Below are 19931 nucleotides of genomic sequence, written 5' to 3'. Positions count from 1 at the left end.
GTAGAATCGCCAGAGGGTTCCTGTGGACACCTCTCAAGATGACAGTAACATGTGTGAGTGGCCCTGAGGCTCAGCAGGGTGGACTCACGAAGCATCGGTGCCCATGCCCAGTCAGAAGCCAGCAAGACCACAACATACTTCTGGATAAGCCACTCCAATGGGTGCCCCAAGAAGAAGAAAGTGGACACAGGCTTCTCCACAGCCCAGTGCATGTGATTCTGCCAAAGCGGCCACGTGCCAAAAGGTCCCAGTTTAGTTTAATTGGCCCCTACCTAAAGCGGCCCAAGGTAAGAGTGGGAGGGGGGGCACTGTGGATGGAGCAGGGCATACCTTCAGCAGCCCAGATGCCAGTCTGACCTGGAGCACCCAGGCACCCACAGCATCACCTCCTTAGGGAGCTAGCTCTGGTCCTGGGTGCCAGAACCATCCTTGGAGCCTCCTGCAACAGATAACTTGCCCAGGGCCAGATGATTGATTAGGGCCTGCTGTTAGAGGGACAGTCATGGTGCACTGTGTGCTCCCAGGAGAAAGTGGAGCTCAGCGAGCTCACAGCATGGCTGAGTTGATGCAGGCAGGGCCCAGCCCTCCCCACCTTGGAGTCATTGACCCTCCTCTGTGAGTGTCCTGCGGGTACAGCTGGTGAGGAGGGTGGAGTGGGAATTTGTGGTCTTTAACCTCTCAAGCCAGGCAGCCTGGCCCAGCCTGATGCCCTTAAGTGCTTAGTGGAAGCAGCTGGCCTGGAGGAGGGCTTTAGAAGAGGGCCTTGGAGCAGTTGATGCTATGGAAGTGAGCAGAGAGACCTCTTAAAGCCCCCTCTACACACACCCATGTGGCCTTCTCTGAGCCATACCCTCTTCCCACCCCCTACTGCGTCCTGGCTCCAGACAGTCTCCTGGGACCCACAGGCCCAGGGCTGGGGGGCCTGGAGCAGGACAGAGAAGACCCTTAAGGAGCCAGAAGACGGGAGTGGGACAGAGAGTAATGAGGGAGCTGAAAAAGACAAAGATGCAGGCTTCCTGCTCTCCCTGCTGGAGCCAGAGACCCTGACTGAGTGTGCGGCACCTGACCAGGTAGCAGCCAGGCATAACCTGCAGAGGTGGGTAGGGATGCTGGCGTGGAGGAGCAGGGCCACACAGGGATGAGAACTGAGGACCACAGCTGATTTAGAAGGTGAATGACCAGTGTTTCCTTCCGTGCAAGAGGACGCAATGAAGCCAATGCTATAGGCCACAAGGGCCTCTCTGGTGGGAGGAGGAAGTCCTGTGGTTTAAGGGTGGCAAGGGTTTCTCCAACCTAGGTGTCTGGCCCTGGCCTATGACTTCAGGAAGGAGAGGATGTCCTATGCTATCCCCCAGTGGCTGTGAGCTTCTATGGGGCCAGCTGGCTACAATTGTCTTTGCTGCTAGAAGGGTCTAATAGCCACCCACCCCAGACTCACTGTGTGGTGGTGTGCAGGAGCTGGAGGCCATTAAATTGAAGCTATGGGCCATGGAGAATGCCAAGCCACCTGATGTGCAGGGCGATGCTGGGGAGGAAGAGGGAGCAGAGGCCAAACAGCTGCTGAGCTCCACGGCCATGGGTAGGAGCCTGGGGACCCCGACTGACTTTGTCCGCGGATGATGACTGGAAATTGTACACCAACCCCTTAGCTGAGACTCTGAGCTCCACCTGCTCTGAGTGGCGGGGGGAGGGGGGAGGCTCAGAATGGTCTCACGGTAATGGCCGCTAAGGGAACATTCCAGGACAGGTCTGACACACCCCACGGTATGAACACTCTAAAAGCCTGGGTGACCTTTCACCCCAGGGCTGTGCGGAATGGGACCCCGCTGGTCCTGAGGCTCTCTCTTTGCAGGCTGCTCCTTCCCTGACACCCCCAAAGAGAAAGTGGAAACCGACCACAGATCCATCTACGTGGGCAATGTGAGTGGCAAGGAGGGCATGGTAGAGAAGTCACAGCCTTCCCACAGGGTCCATCTCCATTTAGGGCACCTAGCCAGGCACTCATACCAGGGACTTCCCCAGTGGATGGGGCTGGCTGTGAGCTTTGGAGAAAAGTCCCTCTGGCTACAAACTCAAATGCTTCCATGGTCTGGTGGGAGGGGTGTGTGTGTGACATTGGGAGCAGCTGATTGTGCCCTCTAAGAAATGTGTCTTAACACCAATGCCAGAATTGGGATTTTTGTGAGATTTGCTGCTTTTAAAAGGTTCAGTCATTTGCCTGCAAAGCCTAAGGACTCATGTTCAAATCTCCAGGTCCCGCAGTGACACAAGCATGCAATGTTGCACATGCACCACAAGGGGGCGCACGTGTCTGGAGTTCGTTTACAGCAGCTGAATGCCCATCCTCTCTTTCTGCTGCTCTCTCTCAAACTAATAATAATAATTATTATTTTATTTATTTATGGTTTTTCAAGGTAGGGTCTTGCTGTAGCCCAGGCTGACCTAGAATTCACTGTGTAGTTTCAGGCTGGTTTTGAACTCTTGGCAATCCTTCTACCTCTGCTTCCTGAGTGCTGGGATTAAAGGCATGTGCCACTGTCGCCCAGCTTCAAAATAATTGTTTTTAAAAAGGCTACAAGGACTGGAGAAATGCCTTAGCTGTTAGTCCTGTGAAGCCTAAGGACCCAGGCTCAATTCCATAGAACCCACATAAGCCAGATGCACATAATGGTTGCATGTGTCTGGAGTTTGCAGTGGCTAGAGGCCCTGGAGTGCCCATTCTCATTCGTTCTCCCTCCCTCCCTCCCTCCCTCTCTCGCTCTCTCTCAATAAATCAATAAAATTTTAAAAAATTCTCTCAAAAAGGCCATGCACACCTGGCATGAGTCAGAAGCTGATGGGGCACAATCATCTGTCTGCATAGCCCTTGAATATCTCCCAGTGATGACCCTGGGCAGTAGTGAATGGGACTCAGCAACCCCAGTCAGGGGCCAACCTTGACTTCAACCTATCAGCCATAAAACGCCCACGGGAGGGTGAGGAGCCCATCACCCATGGCAGGCACCCCTCCTGAAAGCAGGTGGACTATGGGGGCTCGGCTGCGGAGCTGGAGGCCTACTTCAGCCCCTGCGGGGAGATTCAGAGGGTCACCATCCTGTGCGACAAATTCTCCGGACACCCCAAGGGGTCAGTGCAAAGTCTGGGTGGGGCAGCAAGGGTGGGGCCTGGCTCCTTACTCCCTGCCCCCCTCACTCCCCACCCCCATGCCCCCAGCTATGCCTACATCGAGTTTGCCTCCCCGAGCTCTGCCCAGGTGGCTGTGAAGCTGGATGAGAGCGTGTTCCGAGGCCGGGTCATCAAGGTGGGTTTCCCCAGGTGTCTTGTCTGCATGCACCTCTGGACCCACGTGGCCCTGAGACCTGCTTGCACGTTCACTTGTGAATCCTCGAGAAACGGGCTCAGAGGGGTTGGAGTACCTGCCTTAAGACACACAACTACCCAGCTGACCTGCATGGTTTGGGCACATCACATCGGCTGGACGTGGCTAAGGCAGGCGGATGGAGGAAATGCTTAGACCCAAGGCTCAGCTGGGCACAACTGTAGCATGGAGACGTTCCCCTCCTGAGCAGGGTCCCCCAGCAAGGAGAATGTGATGACGGCCCAGCATGTCACGTGACCTTAGCTGCAACCAGGTGAAGGTGGAAGGACAATTTCAGCCTAAATGGAGACTCAAGGGGTCAGGAACCCCAAGCCCTTTGCTGGCTGCAGGGACCCCTGGCAAGGAAGGTGGAGAATAGCATTTTGGACCGTGGGTTCCAGGTGCTTCCCAAGAGGACAAACTTCCCAGGAATCAGCTCCACGGACCGAGGTGGGCTACGGGCGCACACAGGCAGCAGGGCGACCCCCTTCCTGCACAGCAGCCTCCAGCGCAGACCCTGGTTCAGATCTCGTGGGCAGAGTAGTAGGTAAGTGGAGCCACAGAGGGCGCCTGGGACTGCAGGTCAGTGGGGAGGGTCTGTGCAGTATTAAGTGGCTGTCCCCTCAGATGAGCCAATGTTGCTCAGGGCACTTGGGAAGAGGCTGAGTCAGGAGTGGAAGGAGTTGCCAGCCTAGAAGGGCTCTTGGTACCCTCCCTGATAGGAGAGCCACTCCTTATGGGTCCCACTACAGCTCTGTAGATTCCGGCCATCCCTGCTATGTTGGGTGGACATCCGTAGCAAGCTCCTCCAGCCTACAACGTGACCTGATGAGTACGGGTGGAGGGGTAGCTGAACGCGAAGGCCACGTGTTACAGCTCCCAGCCCCAGCCCTCCTTCCTCCCCTGGGACCCTTCTGAGAGCCAGGGAGTCTGGCAAGGCACTCCTCACGGTCCCTGAGCAACTTGGTGATAACCTTTATTTAAGCTTTAGGCCCCGGTATCCTCTCTGAGATGGCATACCTGCCTTTGTTTCCCCTCTCTGCAGGGGCCGCGGACGATTCTCACCATGGTTCTCACCATATTGAAGGGATGGCCTGGTTTTGGGAGTGCGGCTAGATCTGGCTCAGGAGTAAACAGTTGCCTTCCTGCTTACTTCAGGCTGGCCTGTGAGCCTGGGTGGGCATACCTGGACCTCCCAAAGTGATCTGGATCCCCACCATCACAGCGGGCAGGCACAGTGGGTGGGATTGGGCCTAGCAGGGGAGGTGGAAGGGAGGACAGGGTGAGCTGGGATTGGCCCACTCAAGCAACTCCTTTTAAAGAAAATAGACATGTCTTAACAGTAAAGCATAAATTATTAAATTTGAGTATTTTTTAAAAGCACATGAAAACATATTTTTTTTTTTCCCTCCTATCTTGGACATGAGTTCAAACCTTTCTCTGGAGTAGTCCGCAGTGAGGCTGGTGATGGATTGTGGCTGCAAGTGAGAACAGGGTTGTGCCCCATGATTTGATTGGCAGTCTATAGGGTGCCTCCCCACCTTAATCTGCCATGTTCCAGCCACACCTGGCATAAACCTGGCCTAGCCAGGCGTTTAGGCAGCCTCTGTTTTGTCGTGCTTTGTGTGCCTAGTGAAGATAGGCTGCCTGGTGCCCCTCCACGGTACTCAGCAGAGCAAGGCTGGTAGGCCCAGGTCTGCCCAGCATAAACACTTGTCTGTATTGAATCGCTGCTTGGATGCCCCACTGGGTGCCAAAGCCGCTCGTCACCTTATGGCAGCTTCATTAATTCCATGAGCCTCCGCAGAGCTCCAGGTACACCTCTACTCCCTGGGAGCCCATGGCTACTTCATCAGACCCAATCTCCACCTCCAGCACCAGAGCCCTGCTCTGGGGACCAGCTGCCCTCCTTGGGTTCCATCCATCCTCACCCTCCCCAAGCCAACTTCTACATGCTGCTTGTGATTGTGGGCCAACATTAGCCTTCCTATGGGGGGGGGTGATTGTCCCCCCAAATGAGAGTACATCATCCTTCCCTAAGGTGAAACGTAACCTGTGCCCTTTGGAAGAGGCTCTGCAGATATAACTCCGTAAGTACTCTGTACTCTTCAATGGACCCCAGGCAAAACATGAGACCAAGACATGGAGAGGTGCAGCCTGCAGGGAGGCCTGTAAACCTCAAGGCCGAGGACACCAGAGCCCTGGGAGCTGGCTGAGGCCTGGAGCAGATTCTCCCCTGGCCAGCAGGAGCCAGCCGTGCCCGCAACTCTGCTGCAGACAGGTGGCCTCTTTACTGTGCTGTATGCAGTGCTACCCTGAAAGCCTGGGTAGTCCTCACTTATCTCTGGAAGTGAGCAGACATGCCTGCCCTAACCACCCAGGAGGTGGACGAGCACCTACTGAGCACCTCCCAGCAGGCAGATGGTGAGCAACAAGTCTGTCCTAGTGTGGTGTTTGGGCAAAGGCAGCCAAGAGGCTGAGGGGTGGAGCCTTGCCAAGGAGCCTGCCATTCTTCTCAACCTGCTGTGCCCCTGGGCAGCTACCTGTTCCTGCCTGGAACTTTGGGTGACTCCAGCCAAAGGGATGCCTGTGATCTTGATGTAGTTGTTGTCCCCTTGGTGAGGCAGCCTCTGGTCCCCTTCAAGCCTAGGTAGTAGTTCCCTTCTTGAGAGGCCCAAAACATCTTCCCTTGCTGAAAACTCAGGCCTATCCTGGCCAAGGCGGAGGAAAAACTGAGGTGAGTACACCCCCCAGCATGACCTCTGCACAGAGGTGAGGACCTGGGCTATAGGGCCAGTCCACTGCTGTGGTCCCCAGCTCTGCCGGAGACAGTACCACAAACTGACCAGAGCTGCTACTGCAGCCCCAAGGCATATAAGCTTGGGGTGGACAGCCTGCCTCAAGGAGGTGGGTGCTATGGACCTCCAAGGCCAGCCTCAGGATAGAGTGTCCTAGAAGGTAAACAGACTGTGAATAACCTTTTGTTTACTGAAGCTTAAAATGGGGAAGCCACCTGGTGACAGATTGGAAGACTCCCTAGTGTAAATGGCACTTCCCAGCAGTCTGGCCGCACCATCAGAAAACACAAACCACAATGGCTTACACAAGAAAAGGGTATGTTTTATTGCCTCATGTACAGAAAGTTAAATGTACGCAGTCTAAGGCTAACCCATCATCACAGGCCTGGGCTCCTGGCTTTCTGTTCCATTCTCACTGTATGAATTAATATTCACATTCCCAAGAGGACTGTCCGAGCTACAAATGCCACATCCAAGTTCCAGGTAGGAAGAAAGTAAAAGGTCTTGAGTTCCCCATATATCATCTGAACCCCTTTTAAAGGATTTTTCCTGCAGGTCTCTTCCAACACCACTCCCTTACATGCCTTAACTACCCACCCTGGCATGCCAGGGAGGAAAGCAAAAGTCATGAAGCCAAGTGACTCCAATATTTCTGGGGTTCCATGAGGAAGAAGGGGAGAAGGGATGCTGGGTGACAAGATGCAATCCCCACCATAGCCAGTCCACTGCCCACCCAGGGAGGGAGACCTCTCCCTAAAGCTCAAGATCTTGATTCTACTTCACTGATAGCCCTCCACTTGTCAAACACATCCTCCTGCTCAAGCCTTTACTGGGAGCCTGGGCTCCAACTGGGTCACAGCCAGCTGCCTGCTAAACTTCTCAACCCTGCTCCATCCACCTACGCACCTGGGTGGGAGGCCCAGACTCTTCTTACAGAGTTTTAAAAAAAATTAACCCTGTGTCTACTGGAGAGGAGTCCAAATATGCAGAAATTGGCTCACTTCTCCTCCTACTCCAGCTGGCCCACACAGATGGCCTGCCAGGGCAAGGAGGAGACACTGCAGGAGAAAGCACCCTCACTGCTGTCTCAGGAAGAGGCTCTGAAGATAGCATGGAGCAGGGACACCCACGGGGGAGCTCAGCCCCCTGGGGGGGGTCCCTCATATTTCTGTCATCACTTGGCCATGGTGTCTAGTGGCATGGGGAAGCCAGCAGCTGCCATCTCTAACAGGTCACAGGATGGTTATGTGCGGGAGCCTGGCTCATCCACAGAGATGCAAAGGTTGGAAGCGGCAAGGGGACCAGGCCGACCTCTGTGCACACTGGCAGATAGGAAAGGACTCCTGAAGTCCACATGTTCGGCACTTGGAAAGCACAGCAGCTGATCAGACGCTTTGGACTGTGAGGCTTTCCAGATTTCACAGGCTCCTGGGGCTGGGGCTGGGCAAAGGCACTGGGGCCAAATGCCACCAAAGATGGTGGGTCCAAAACAAGGACTCTAGTCTAAGGGGAAAAGTGTGTGGCTGTTTGTCCTGGATTACCTCAACCCTCCAGGTTGGCTCTGGGCTCCTCTCACCCTTCTGGGCCATCCACCTACTCCAGTAACGGAGGCCTGGTGAGAGCACAGAGTGAGGCAGAGGCAGGAGTCTTCTTGCCTTGGGTGCGCCCCCCACATGTCCCGGCTGTAGTCAGGGCCCCTTCAAATCTACAAGGAGCATGCTTCCTGGTGCGCACTTGGTCCCCAACCATATCCTCAGCTGGGCCCTCTGATGACACAGGATAAAGCAGTTCTTGTCTTGTGACATCTTTAGTGGAAAGATAGGAGCCAAAGGCCCTGACCAGCTGCGCAGGTTACACTCGGGGAGGAAGGGGAATAAATAACCATCTCCAAGCACATATGCTTCTCAAGTGACCAGGGCAGAGCTCACTCTCAACAGACCTGGATCATCATCGATGTCACCATGTTATCAAAGGCCCTGTGAAGAGAGAACCACAAACACTGAGCAGGGCAACTGCAGTCCTGCCCTCTGCTGGCAGAGAGTGGCACTGCACCACCCACTCCCCTGGATGCAGAGGGCTTCTCCAGGGAAGTAGGGTGTGCACCCACACTAGGCTTTGAGACCCATCTTCTGCCTCCGTGGTGCCTGAATCCTCAGACCCACTGCTCCACAGCCTTCCCAGGCAGGTCTCTGCAGGGTGCAGGCAGGGGTGGGGAGTGAACCTCATAGGCAGGAGGTGCTGCAGCCTGGGAACACCTGTCTACAATATGAAACCCAAATGACCCCAAGACACAGTGTCTTGGCCAAGGGAAGGTGATAGAAAGTGCAAGAAAGGCCTGGCTTGAGCCATTTTTCAACTGCAAGAAGGTCCTTTAGAATTTTCCTGGAAGGTAATTCTGGAATAGAGCACACACACATGGCATCTATGCCTCCTGAGGAAGCACCTATGTGACATCTGTCTAGCTGGTGACTGGGAGACACTTCCAATCAGTTCCAAACCACCCACGTCTAACACAAACGGCACACCAGGCCACAATGGAATGGCACTGCCTCTGAGAAGGCTACGGCCCTTGCTGAATCCACTGGAGGTCCTCAGGAAACCATTGACCCCTGGGAGAGCAGATGGGTGAGCCCTGCTCCTGATCTGCTGTAGACACTGGAGGTCTTTGTCATGTTGATTTGGAAAAACAGGGACTGGTTGCTTTGAAACCATGGCCTTGGGACAGAGCAAATAGCCTCACTGTCACAAGGCAGAAGCTACACAAAGATGCAAACACAGAAGACAGAGCCCACCTTGATTGGATGCGGTCCCCAGGATTGTAGAAAGGGTTACACATCACGTCTGTATAGGAGTTATGCAGCTTCCGGAACATCTGAAAGACCCAGGAGTGGTTTAAATGCACATGTGCATAAGGCTACTGCAGACACTAGGAAACACCCACCCACTCACCCACCCTGCACTTACACTGCGAATTTCATTGTCTCGAAGGGCTGTATTGGAGGAATCTACCACCATGACAAACTTCACCTTGGAGTTGGTCACGTAGCCATATCTGCACAGCTGGTTTAGGAGAAACGTGGACACAGGGACAGCATGACAGCAACTGATGCACAGCATCATCATCAAGAACCTGCCACCCCAGAGACCTCTGTGTGCAGCCCTCACTTCGGAGAAACTCAATGACCTTGAAGTATACAAAGCACAGAGGCTGGGCCAGTGCTGTGCTAACTGCACACTGTGTGAGTCTGGATACTTCCTGGGTACCAACTAGCACATGCTGGAGGAGCAGAGGCAGCTAAGCCCCCAGTTCACAGATCCTAAATATGTCTGTGTACCAGGACCAGCTCAGCCTCTTTCTCAACCAGTATTAGGCACAGGGTTAACTGCAAAACCAAAGTATGACATGGTGGCTCCTGCATCAATGTCACTATGGACTGGCTACCTCAGTGTCCACAGGAATGTCTTTGGACTCCATAGTCTCAATCAATTTATCCCAAGGGTCGGTTAAGAGTTTTCAGTGCTGGCAAGTGCAATAATGGCGCACAGCCATGGTGGGAAACCAACTGCTCTTGATTTGGCTAACTGGTCCGCTCAGTGGAATGGAACCCATAGCTGGAGCTGGGAAACAAGTCAGAACCATATCCAAAAATGATCCCACTCTCCATTATCAAGCTACCACCAATCGTGGGCTACGAGAGGGCCTACACCTATTAAATCCTCTCTAAAAGTATAAGGGTTATCCCATTTATCTGGCGCTAACTTTATTCTTCATTGGAGAATCTGCTTTTCTTTTTCAGATAGCTGCAGATCCTAAGGAGAGAACCACCCCATCATACCTGAAAAGAGACCCAGCTGAAACTAAGAATAATTGGCAAAACAAGCAAGGGTGCTGTTTTCTTGGTGAACCAGGTACCAGCACAAGGGTGAAGGAAATTGACTCAGAGAACAATCAACTCCTACCAAATCAGATATCCAGAGACACAGAGGCTCCCAAGACCTCATCACTGAAGCAGACCTAAAATAAACCCAAGATGGCTTAGGAAAATTTGCAGAAGGGGCTGAATGTCAGAGGCACACGTTGGGTCATGATACACAGAGACATTTCCTCCTACCCATATCTGAGGACTAACCCCACAATGCATGACCCATATACCTCAACAAGGAGGGGCCAGGGGGAGGGGGAGGATAAGGAGGAGGCTAACAATGGTATCAACTTGACTGTATCCACTGAGTATAAAACTAATAATAATGAAGAGGACAGAGCCTCAGCCTTGCCACTGCCCAGAGACTGCCGAGCACCCGTCAATCCGCCCGTCCACCCGCCACCCACTTGGGACACAGACATCCAGTCATGGATAAAAATGAGTTGGTACAAAGGCCAAACTGGCCAAGCAGCCTGAGTGATATGATGACATGGCAGCCTGCATGAAGTCTGCAATGGAGCAAGGAGCTGAATTATCTAATGAGGAGCGGAATCTTCTTTCCATTGCTTATAAAAATGCTGGAGGAGCCCATAGGTCATTCTGGAGAGTCATCCCAAGTATTGAGCAAAAGATGGAAGGTGCTGAAAAAAAAACAGCAGATGGCTCTAGAATACAGAGAGAAAGTTGAGACAGAGCTAATATATATCTGCAATGATGTACTGTCTCTCTTGGAAAAATTCTTCATCCCCAATGCTTCACAAGCAGAGAGCAAAGTCTTCTATTTGAAAATGAAGGGAGACTACTACCGTTACTTGGCTGAGGTTGCTGCTGGTGATGACAAGAAAGGGATTGTAGATCGGTCACAACAAGCATACCAAGAAGCCTTTGAAATCAGCAAAAAGGAAATGCAGCCAACACATCCTATCAGATTGGACCTGACCCTTCTCTGTGTTCTATTATGAGATTCTGAACTCACCAGAGAAAGCCTGCTCTCTTGCAAAGACAGCTTTTTTTTTTTAATTTTTTATTTATTTATTTGAGAGCGACAGACACAGAGAGAAAGACAGATAGAGGGAGAGAGAGAGAATGGGCGTGCCAGGGCTTCCAGCCTCTGCAAACGAACTCCAGACACGTGCGCCCCCTTGTGCATCTGGCTAACGTGGGACCTGGGGAACCGAGCCTCGAACCGGGGTCCTTAGGCTTCACAGGCAAGCGCTTAACCGCTAAGCCATCTCTCCAGCCCAAAGACAGCTTTTGATGAAGCCACTGCTGAACTTCGTGCATTAAGTGAAGAGTCATACAAAGACAGCACACTAATAATGCAGTGACTGAGAGACAACTTGACATTGTGGACATCAGACACCCAAGGAGACGAAGCGGAAGCAAAAGGAGGGGAAAATTAACTAGCCTTCCAACTTTTGTCTGCCTCATTCTCAAATTTATACAGTAGACCATTTGTCATCCATGCCGTCCCACAAATAGTTTTTTGTTTACAATTTACGACAGGTTTATGTTACCTCTATTTGAATTTCTTTATTTCCCATGTGGTTCTTATGTTTAATATTAGGGGAGTAGAGCCAGTTAACATTTAGGGAGTTACTTGTTTTCATCCTGAGGTGGCCAATATGGGGATGTGGAATTTTTATACACGTTATAAATGTTTGGCATAGTACTTTTGGTACATTGTGGCTTCACAGGGGCCAGTGTTAAAACTGCTTCCATGTCTAAGCAAGGAAAACTGCCTACATATTGGTTTGTCCCGGTGGGGAATAAAAGGGATAATTGGTTCCAGTCACAAGCGTAGTTATTGTGGGTACTTTAAGGTTTGGAGCACTTACAAGGCTGTGGTACAAACAGATATCCCATGGTATACTACATGTTGGAATCACGTGTTTCTGTGGAATAGTCAGTCTCAGCATGCACATCTGACTGCAGCTACAGAAGTGTTCTTTAGAAAAAGTTGTGACCTAATTTACTCTGGATAAGGGCAGAAACGGTTCACATTCCATTATTTGTAAAGTTACCTGCTGTTTGCTTTCATTATTTTTGCTACACATTTTATTTGTACTTAAATGTTTCAGGCAACCTAAGAACAAGTGTAAAAGTACAGTAAAATGAATGTTTGGCATTCATGACTTCATATGTATCAAGCACCGCAGTAAACAAAAATCCCATGTATTTAACTGTTTTTAGGGGTTTTTTTTTTTTTTTTGATACTTGCCTACCATGCATGTGCTGTAAAACTAGTTAACAGGGAAATAACTTGAGATGATGGCTAGCTTTGTTTAATGTCTTATGAAACTGTCATGAACAATCCAAGCATAATTGTTAAGAACATGTGTCTTAAGTTCATGTCAGTGGAATAAGTTTTATGAATAGACTTTTCAACTACTTTCTCCATAGCTTTTCATGTAAATTAGTCTTAGTTTTGAAACTTCTCTAAAGGAAATTGTACATTCTTGGAAATTCTTTATTCCCTTTGGCAGCTAATGGGCTTTTACCAAGTTTATCATAACAAAAAATGCTAATATAACTACTATTCTCTACCAAATCCCATATTCCCCCCCTTTTCTCCCCCTTTCCCAGTGAAATGAACTTTTGGGGGGAAGTGGGGACAGATTGGCAGAAGGTAATATGGTCCACTTAAAAATTTTGGTATATGCATCGTAAGAGGAGGAAAAGATCATGACATCAAAATAAAAGAGACTGATTGGGATGGAGAGGGGATATGATGGAGAATGGAATTTCAAAGGGGAAAGTGTGGGGGGGAGGGTATTACCATGGGATATTTTTTATAATCATAGAAAATGTTAATAAAAATTGGTATATGGTATTTTCTAACTTAGGAAGCCACAACATTCTTGGCCCATCATGACATTATAAGTTCTGTGCTTCCAAATCACTTTATTTTTTACAACTATCTTGGTATTCTTATAGCCTGCCTTTGATTTGATCCTTTATTCTTTCTGTTTGTCAAGTAAGCAAGATTACCTACCTTTTTAGCCTCTTGTCACTAACCAGTCCTACTTAGTGGCCATGTACTTGGGAAAGGCTGCACGATCTCTGGCTCCACTCATGTCTAAGATAATGATCTTCTTCCTTTGCTTGCACCCCACACACTTCCCTCTCCCCTTTACTGCAGCACATCTCTCCTTAGTTGATGAGAATGTGTTGTCTCCCTATCCTGAATGGTCTGTCACTGTCTGCCTTTAAAATCCTTTCTCTTCCTCTTTAAATAATGATGGGGCTAAGTTATACCCAAAGCTCACACCCTACCAAATATTTCCTATTTAAGAAAACACCAAACAAAATTGCCATTTTAAAAGAGGTGTATGTTTTTATTTTAGAATGTAAGCTCCTCACAAGCAGGGGCAATGTTTTCTGTATGTTCCATTGTGCCCAGTACACTGTAAATGCTCAATAAATATTGATGATGGGGGGAAAAAAAAAAGGACTGAAGAGATGGTTTGGCAGTTAAGCACTTGCCTGTGAAGCCTAAGGACCCCGGTTCGAGGCTCGGTTCCCCAGGTCCCACGTTAGCCAGATGCACAAGGGGCACACGCATCTGGAGTTCGTTTGCAGTGGCTGGAGGCCCTGGTACGCCCCATTCTCTCTCTCTCTCTGCCTCTTTCTCTCTCTGTCTGTCGCTCTCAAATAAATAAATAAAAATAAATATTTTTAAAAAAGAGTTTTCAGTGCTGGCTATGGTGGTGCACACCTTTAATCCCAGCACTTGGGAGGCAAAGGTAGGAGGATCACTGTGAGTTGGAGGCCAGCCTGAAACTACACAGTGAGTTTCAGGTCAGCATGGAATAGAGACCCTACCTCAAATTAAACCCAAAAAGAAAAAAAGTTTCTAGTGCTGCATGATGTTAAGCCTAATGATGATACCATGGAACAATCACCCCTGGCTCAAAGATGGTGGCCCTCGAGAGCACTGGTCCCTGAAGGTGGACTCACATCTTCCATGGAGCTCAGCCTTGCTATTCCAAGTAAATCTTCCAATTAAGGGAGAAAAGCATTAGGCCTTTGTAAGCTTCAAGATGCCCTGCTACCTGGCCACCTGAAAACCCTCATGATTTTCCTGTTCATGGATTTCCTCACACCTCCCCTCCCCCGCCCCCGAGACTGAAGATGCCATTCGGGCACTGAAGGATACACCTTGTAGTCCTCAGTCGGGTACAGCAGGCCCAGGTAGAGCTCCCTCTGGTCCACCAGCGCCTTCCCCATGGCAGAGATTTTCTCATCTACCACGTCCAAGGATGTGTGCACCATGTAATGGAATTTCAGCTCATTCTCCGTGGGGGTACTACGGATGTACAGAGGGTAGTTCTGCAAGAAAGGATGGAAATCACTGAAAACAATGGGGATCTTCCCAGCATGTGCTGATTCTGAAAAGTTTCAGAGTGTGCCTGACAGCTCTCCAACTGTCCCTTCTCTGAAATCCACTGCAGTGCACGCTGCCTGTAGAGGCACAATCTAACCTAAGCAAGCTCATGTGCTACCTTCACACAGCAGGAAGGTGGGCAGAGGCACAAGAAAAGGGGCTCGAGTGCAGCATAATTTGCTCTAGCACCCCAGTGGCTGGACTCTCCTCCCTGGGCTCTACACTACCTCAACCACCTCACTGTGTGTGGCCATGCTAATAGGGCACCTCCAGCACTGGCTTTTTCCTCACATGCCATGAAAGGAAGGTGGCCCTGTTGCTCAATCGTCCAAGGGTCAGCTGGATCCATCTCTACACTTCTAAGTATCCTAACCCAAAAGCTGAACAGCTTCTCTCCCGGGCTCCCACAGCCACTATGTAAGGTGCCTGGATGACATCTTGTCCCCACCTACTGGCGCTAAATGGTATCTGGTCAACAAACTCACAGTTGTCGACTCAGAAGGGCTTGGCATAGATGTTGAATTTTACTGAGTTTATCAAGGAAGCGGCTACATTTTTGACTTGACGGTTTTGATTCCCGGGGAGGAGGCGGGTAGGGGTGATGGGGACAACTGCACCATAAGAAAACCGTAAGCTTAGTTCTGGCTGAGCTCAAAGGGAAGCCCACAGACAGCTTCACGGCAACCACATCCCTGATCGCTGGTCTCAAGAAAGACCTAGTAGGGCAGCGGGACCACGTGTACACCGGAGCTGTCTTAATGTTCCAAAACAGCTTCTCCCAGGAAATGCAATAGCTATTGGCCCGCGGGAAGGACAGGAGCTGACGGGAGGGGCCGCAGGTGCCAAGGCACAGGAAGGGAAAGGGGACGCCTCTGGGGCTGCAGCACTTGGCATGGCAGGAGGCCCCTGGATGGATTCTAGACAAAGGCGCGACGCATTCGGTTTGTAGGTAACAGCTGTCAAGAGACGGGCGAACGGTCCTGGAGGCGGGCAGAGGGGCAGGACCCGGAAGGCGGCGGAGGCCGAGGGTGTATCGGTTCTGGTGGGTCGCAGGGCTCCAGAAGCCCCGACTGGCGCCTGACAAGTGGCGGGGTGCTAAACTGACAGTTGGCGAGAAGGGCAACAAAAATGGGCCCCGAACACGCAAGGACCCGAGGAAGGAGGCCCGCCGCCCGCCCGCCTTCACGCACCTCTTTAGCGATCACCGCAATGCACACCGCCATATTGGGAGGACGCGCTCTGCGTCACGTGACAGCAGCCAGGCCCCGCCCCACGCTCCGCCCCGGCTGTCACTCAGCGAGATGGTCTCTGTCCCCGCCCCCCGATCACCAGACCGATCAGGCAAAGTCGTCGCGGTCCAGAGCCCCGGCGTCGCTGAGACGTGCTTCCACGTCGTCTGTCCCGTCAGGCCCGGCCCAGTCCGTCTCGTCACTCAACCAGCCTCAGCCCCGCCTCTCCCTTTCAGGCTCAGGCCCCGCCCCCTGCGTCCGTGGCCCCGCCCCTCCTTCCCCGTCCGGGCAGCCCGACTCGTCGCTTGTGGCGTGGCCCCGCCCCCTTCCCGTCAGGCCTTGTCCCCGCTCCTTGCGTCACTCAGACGCCTGGCGCCGCCCTGCAGTCCCACAGAAGGACCGCTGCATTAGCGCTCCGTCCTTGCTCCGGGACACGCGGTGTGGTTGCTATGGCGGCGGTTGCCGAGGCGACGACAGGATGGTGTCTCCTATTGGTGCTGAGCGCTGCGGAGCTCGCGGTCGCGCATCACCCGCAACCCCCTAACATCGTGCTTCTGCTCATGGATGACGTGAGTGGTGGACGCGCAGCGCGAGGGCTCAGGAGGTGCGGGGTGGCCCGCGGACGGTGTCTGCACCGAGGCTTGAGAGCCTGGGCCGTCCCCATGGAAGAGGCCAGGGCCGCACCGAAGGATGCTCCCTGGGCCCTGGCGGCCCGCAGCAATGCTCGAGGGTCAGCGCGCACCCTGCCTTGGGTGGCAGCCTCGGGCCTCTCAAACACTTTGGACGAAGGTCTGGCAGGGAACAGCTGAAAGATAAGAATGTCACCTGAGGGTCAGGTGTGCAGCCTGGGGCCTTCCATCAGCCACCAAGTCCTGGGTAGCTCTGTCCTTGTGTTCTTATCTAAGGGAGTGTGTGGGCGTGTGTGTGTGTGTGTGTGTGTGTGTGTGTGTGTCTGTCTGTGTGTCCGTCCGTCCTTCCGCCCGTCCTTGGAGTGACATGAAGGATTGGAAATGAGTTACTTAGTGTGTTGGAGTCAACCACACTTTTTTTCCAGAGGCACTGACTGCAGCAGATGTTCCTTTAGCTTTTCTACTTTTCTCCTTTCCAAGTGACAGGGTATAAGAAGCTAGAGTTCCCCTCTGGTGGCACGTCCTTAGTAACTTCTTTATATTGAAGAGTGTTAAAACAATAGACTTGGCAATTAAGTACGTATAATGTTAGTTTTAACTTCATCTACTTACCTTTTTTAAATCATTTTATTTGTTCGCAAACAGGGAGAGAGAATGGGTGTGTCAGAGACTCCTGCCTCTGCAATGAATTCCAGACGCATGTGCCACTGTATATCTGGCTTTACATGAGTAGTGAGGAATCGAACTCTGGTCATTTAGGCTTTGCAGGCAAGTGCCTTAATTGCTGAATCATCTCACCGGCCCTTTGTTGTTGCTTTTGAGACAAGGTCTTGCTTTATAGCTCTGGCTGGCTTGGAACTCACTATGTAGGCTGGACTCAAACTAAAAGCAATCCTCCTGCCTCAGCCTCTTGAGTGCTGGGAGTATAATAAGCATGAGCCACCATGCCTAGGTACCCACTTAACTTTTCTGGTGTGGCTACTAGGAAATGGCAAATTACACATAGGGCTTACATTGTGTTCCTACTGGGTGGTGCCAGTTTAGAATGAGGAAGTTTTGGGTGGTGGATTGTGACCAGAATATTTCCCCCAGGGAGGTTGACTGGGAACTTCTAGGCACGCTGGGGATTGGGCAGAAACATCCTGGCCAGTGTTCTTTCCGGGGTTCTTCCCAGGGCTTCTGTGGGTTCTTCAGAGATGAACGACTTCAGTCTGTTCAAGGAACATGTATTACTTGGGACTTTTTATGCAAATAATATAAAATGAACTCAAGTAACTTAAGCAAAAATGGGACTCCCCTGGCTTTCCTAACTAGACAAACTAGGTAGCTCTGGAGTCAAGCAGATGAGTTTCAGGCCCCCTTCCCATAAGGCTGCTGTCTGTGAGCCGGCTGTGATGGTCCCCGTGACAGCCCCGGGCAGGTCCCAGCTCACTCACCTTACAAGTAACAGAGGTAGCATCCCGTGGTTCTGACTGACTGGGGCCCACCCCTGGAAGAGCCACCCTGGGAGGAAAGACTTCCTGGAGTCTACCTGACCATCCTTAGGGTGTCACTCTCTGAAGGGGCAGGGGTCCCAGCAGGTGAGAGGAGCCCTGAAGTGCCTCCTTAGTGGTAAAAGGGTACAGCCTCACCAGCATGAGGCCTTCCTCTAGACCCTCTTCTCAGCACCCCAGCCTCTCCTTAGCCCTCTATAGCTGCCTCTGTCGGGCTAATCATGCCTGAACCTGCAGCAGGTGCTTATGTCTGTCTGGCTTGCCCAGAATGACTTCCCTGGCCTCCCAGCCTCATACTCACTACAGCCTAAGATTGTCTTCAGTTAAGATTTTCCAGGAAATGTCACTGTGGCCTTGCTTCCTATGACCTTGTCCTTCCCCAGTCATAAGTGACTAAGGGCTGGCTCACCCCTTCCACTTGAGAAAGTGCCAGAACAGGGAGTGGATGCCTCAAAGCCAGTGTACTGCACCATTCAAGGCCCACTCCCCTGCCAATCACACTGACCTGCCAAAGACCACACACAGCCAGGTGTGGTGGCACACGATTTTAATCCCAGCACTTGGGAGGCAGTGGTAGGAGTATCACCATGAGTTCAAGACCAGCCTGGAATTACAGAGTGAGTTCCAGGGAAGCCTGGGCTAGAGATCCTTCCTCAAAAAAATAAAATTAAATTAAAAATGGGCTGAAGAAATGGTGCAGTGGTTAAGCACTTGCCTGTGAAACCTAAGGATCCCAGTTCGAAGCTCAATTCCCCAGTACCCACATAAGCCAGATGCATGCACAAGGTGGCACATGTGTCTGGAGTTTGTTTGTAGTGGCTGGAGGCCCTGATACATCCATTCTCTCTCTCTCACTCTTGTTCTCAAATAAATAAATATAAAGAAGAAAAAAAATGATGGTGCATGCCTTTAATCCCTTTCCTCAGGAGGCAGAGATAGGAGGATCGCCATGAGTTCGTGGTCACCTTGAGAGTACATAATGAATTCCAGGTCAGCCTGGGCTAGAATGAGACCCTGCCTGGGCCGGGAGAAGCCCACATACCCACCCCTGCCTCAGGGGTCAGAGCCAGTATGGGAGGCTGGTTCTCGCAACAGGATGGTGTACGTAGGGGTTATATGCCATCCCTCACCCCCTCATCTGTCTAGGAGGTATGCCTTGCCAGAGCAGTGTTGTATCTGACTGGTCATTCCACAAGAGTGTCCTTGGAGTCCAGGATGACATACCTAGAATGCATCTAGGGGTGCACTCTGAAAGAGCTCAAGGCCTGTCTCCAATTCTGAAGGCTTCATGCCACATGTGGGACTCTGAGAACTGCTGAGACCAGTGGCAGACAGCCCTCTACTCAGCCCACAGATCACACCTGCTCTCAGGAAGCTCTCTACAGTCTTTATTAGAAACAGAGCTAAGAGCCGGGCATGGTAGTGTACACCTTTAGTCCCAACCCTCGGGAGTCAGAGGAAGGAGGAGCGCCATGAGTTCAAGACCACCCTGAAAATACATCGTGAATTCCAGGTCAGCCTAGGCTAGAGTAAGACTCTACCTCGAAAAACCAAAAAAAAAGAAGAAGAAGAAGAGGAGGAGGAAGGGGAAGGGGAAGGGGAAGAGAAAGAAGAAGAAGAAGGAGAAGGAGAAGGAAGAAAGAAAGAAAAGAAGAAGAAGAAGAAGAAAGAAAGAAGAAGAGGAGTTAGAAGAGTCCCTGGCTACTGGGCCAGGCGCTCCGCCCATAGTCTCATCCAATGGGGTACCTGACCTGAAACCACCAGAGCCATTATTGCATTCAAAGCTCTGATGCTCATGTGAAGTGGAGATGCAATTGCCTGCTTGTCCCTGTGCAGAACCGGAGCAACCAACAAGAAGTGAAACTTTTCAAAAGCTGTGAGCTGGGTGTGGTGGCGCACGCCTTCAATCCCAGCATTTGGGAGGCAGAGATATGTGAGCTTGAGCCCAGCCTGGGATGACAGAGTGAGTTCCAGGTCAGCCTGAGCTAGAGTGAGACCCTACCTTGGGAAGCAAAAGCAAAGAAAGCTGTAGAATTCCTGATGGGCACAGGCAGGCTCAAGGTATGAAGAGGGCACAGCACAGTCTGAGTTTATGGCAGCTGTCATTCATGTTC

At 51.5% G+C, this 19931-nt stretch overlaps 3 protein-coding genes and 1 pseudogene across 6 annotated transcripts in view; 3 read left to right on the top strand and 1 right to left on the bottom strand.

Annotated features, from left to right (window-relative positions):
* Nucleotides 1-827: 827 nt before the first annotated feature.
* On the top strand, nucleotides 828-4443 carry Pabpn1l (PABPN1 like, cytoplasmic). Its single transcript, XM_004666073.2, has 7 exons — nucleotides 828-1070; nucleotides 1456-1579; nucleotides 1853-1920; nucleotides 3020-3126; nucleotides 3214-3301; nucleotides 3760-3905; nucleotides 4404-4443. The coding sequence occupies exons 1-7, from the start codon at nucleotides 828-830 to the stop codon at nucleotides 4441-4443; spliced, it is 816 nt and encodes a 271-aa protein (XP_004666130.2).
* Nucleotides 4444-6457: 2014 nt separating this feature from the next.
* Trappc2l (trafficking protein particle complex subunit 2L) lies at nucleotides 6458-15752 on the bottom strand. The gene is made up of 5 exons (XM_004666072.2): nucleotides 15657-15752; nucleotides 14239-14411; nucleotides 9121-9208; nucleotides 8949-9028; nucleotides 6458-8132 (listed from the first exon to the last, which is right to left on the bottom strand). Exons 1-5 carry the CDS (start codon nucleotides 15687-15689, stop codon nucleotides 8087-8089), a joined length of 420 nt encoding a protein of 139 aa, XP_004666129.1. The 5' UTR covers nucleotides 15690-15752; the 3' UTR covers nucleotides 6458-8086.
* LOC101608922 lies at nucleotides 10508-11482 on the top strand (annotated as a pseudogene).
* Nucleotides 15753-16096: 344 nt separating the features above from the next.
* The window catches only part of Galns (galactosamine (N-acetyl)-6-sulfatase), a 30494-nt gene continuing 26659 nt past the window's right edge, over nucleotides 16097-19931 (top strand). For 2 of the 4 annotated variants that reach the window (XM_045141551.1, XM_004666071.2), the window contains exon 1: nucleotides 16097-16264. In XM_045141551.1, coding sequence (XP_044997486.1) covers nucleotides 16145-16264 — 120 coding nt within the window. In that variant the 5' untranslated portion in view covers nucleotides 16097-16144. Of the gene's footprint in view, nucleotides 16265-16428; nucleotides 16485-16552; nucleotides 16572-19931 lie in introns of those variants that run through there. The other 2 variants (XM_045141550.1, XM_045141549.1) reach the window with 2 other exon arrangements.

Source organism: Jaculus jaculus, chromosome 1 (assembly GCF_020740685.1).
Source record: "Jaculus jaculus isolate mJacJac1 chromosome 1, mJacJac1.mat.Y.cur, whole genome shotgun sequence".
NCBI lineage: Eukaryota > Metazoa > Chordata > Mammalia > Rodentia > Dipodidae > Jaculus > Jaculus jaculus.
Note: the sequence above shows the minus strand (reverse complement) of the source record. Positions and strands in the feature narration are given on the sequence as shown.

Excerpts from the sequence above, each read along its gene's own strand:
- Pabpn1l (XM_004666073.2), top strand. The coding sequence starts at position 828 with ATGTGGCCTTCTCTGAGCCATACCCTCTTCCCACCCCCTACTGCGTCC. Across the intron at positions 1,921-3,019 it reads GATCCATCTACGTGGGCAAT|GTGGACTATGGGGGCTCGGC; the intron begins GTGAGTGGCAAG and ends TCCTGAAAGCAG. Across the intron at positions 3,127-3,213 it reads TTCTCCGGACACCCCAAGGG|CTATGCCTACATCGAGTTTG; the intron begins GTCAGTGCAAAG and ends CCATGCCCCCAG.
- Trappc2l (XM_004666072.2), bottom strand. The coding sequence starts at position 15,689 with ATGGCGGTGTGCATTGCGGTGATCGCTAAAGAG. Across the intron at positions 14,412-15,656 it reads TTGCGGTGATCGCTAAAGAG|AACTACCCTCTGTACATCCG; the intron begins GTGCGTGAAGGC and ends CCTTTCTTGCAG. Across the intron at positions 9,029-9,120 it reads GAGACAATGAAATTCGCAGT|ATGTTCCGGAAGCTGCATAA; the intron begins GTAAGTGCAGGG and ends TGGGTCTTTCAG.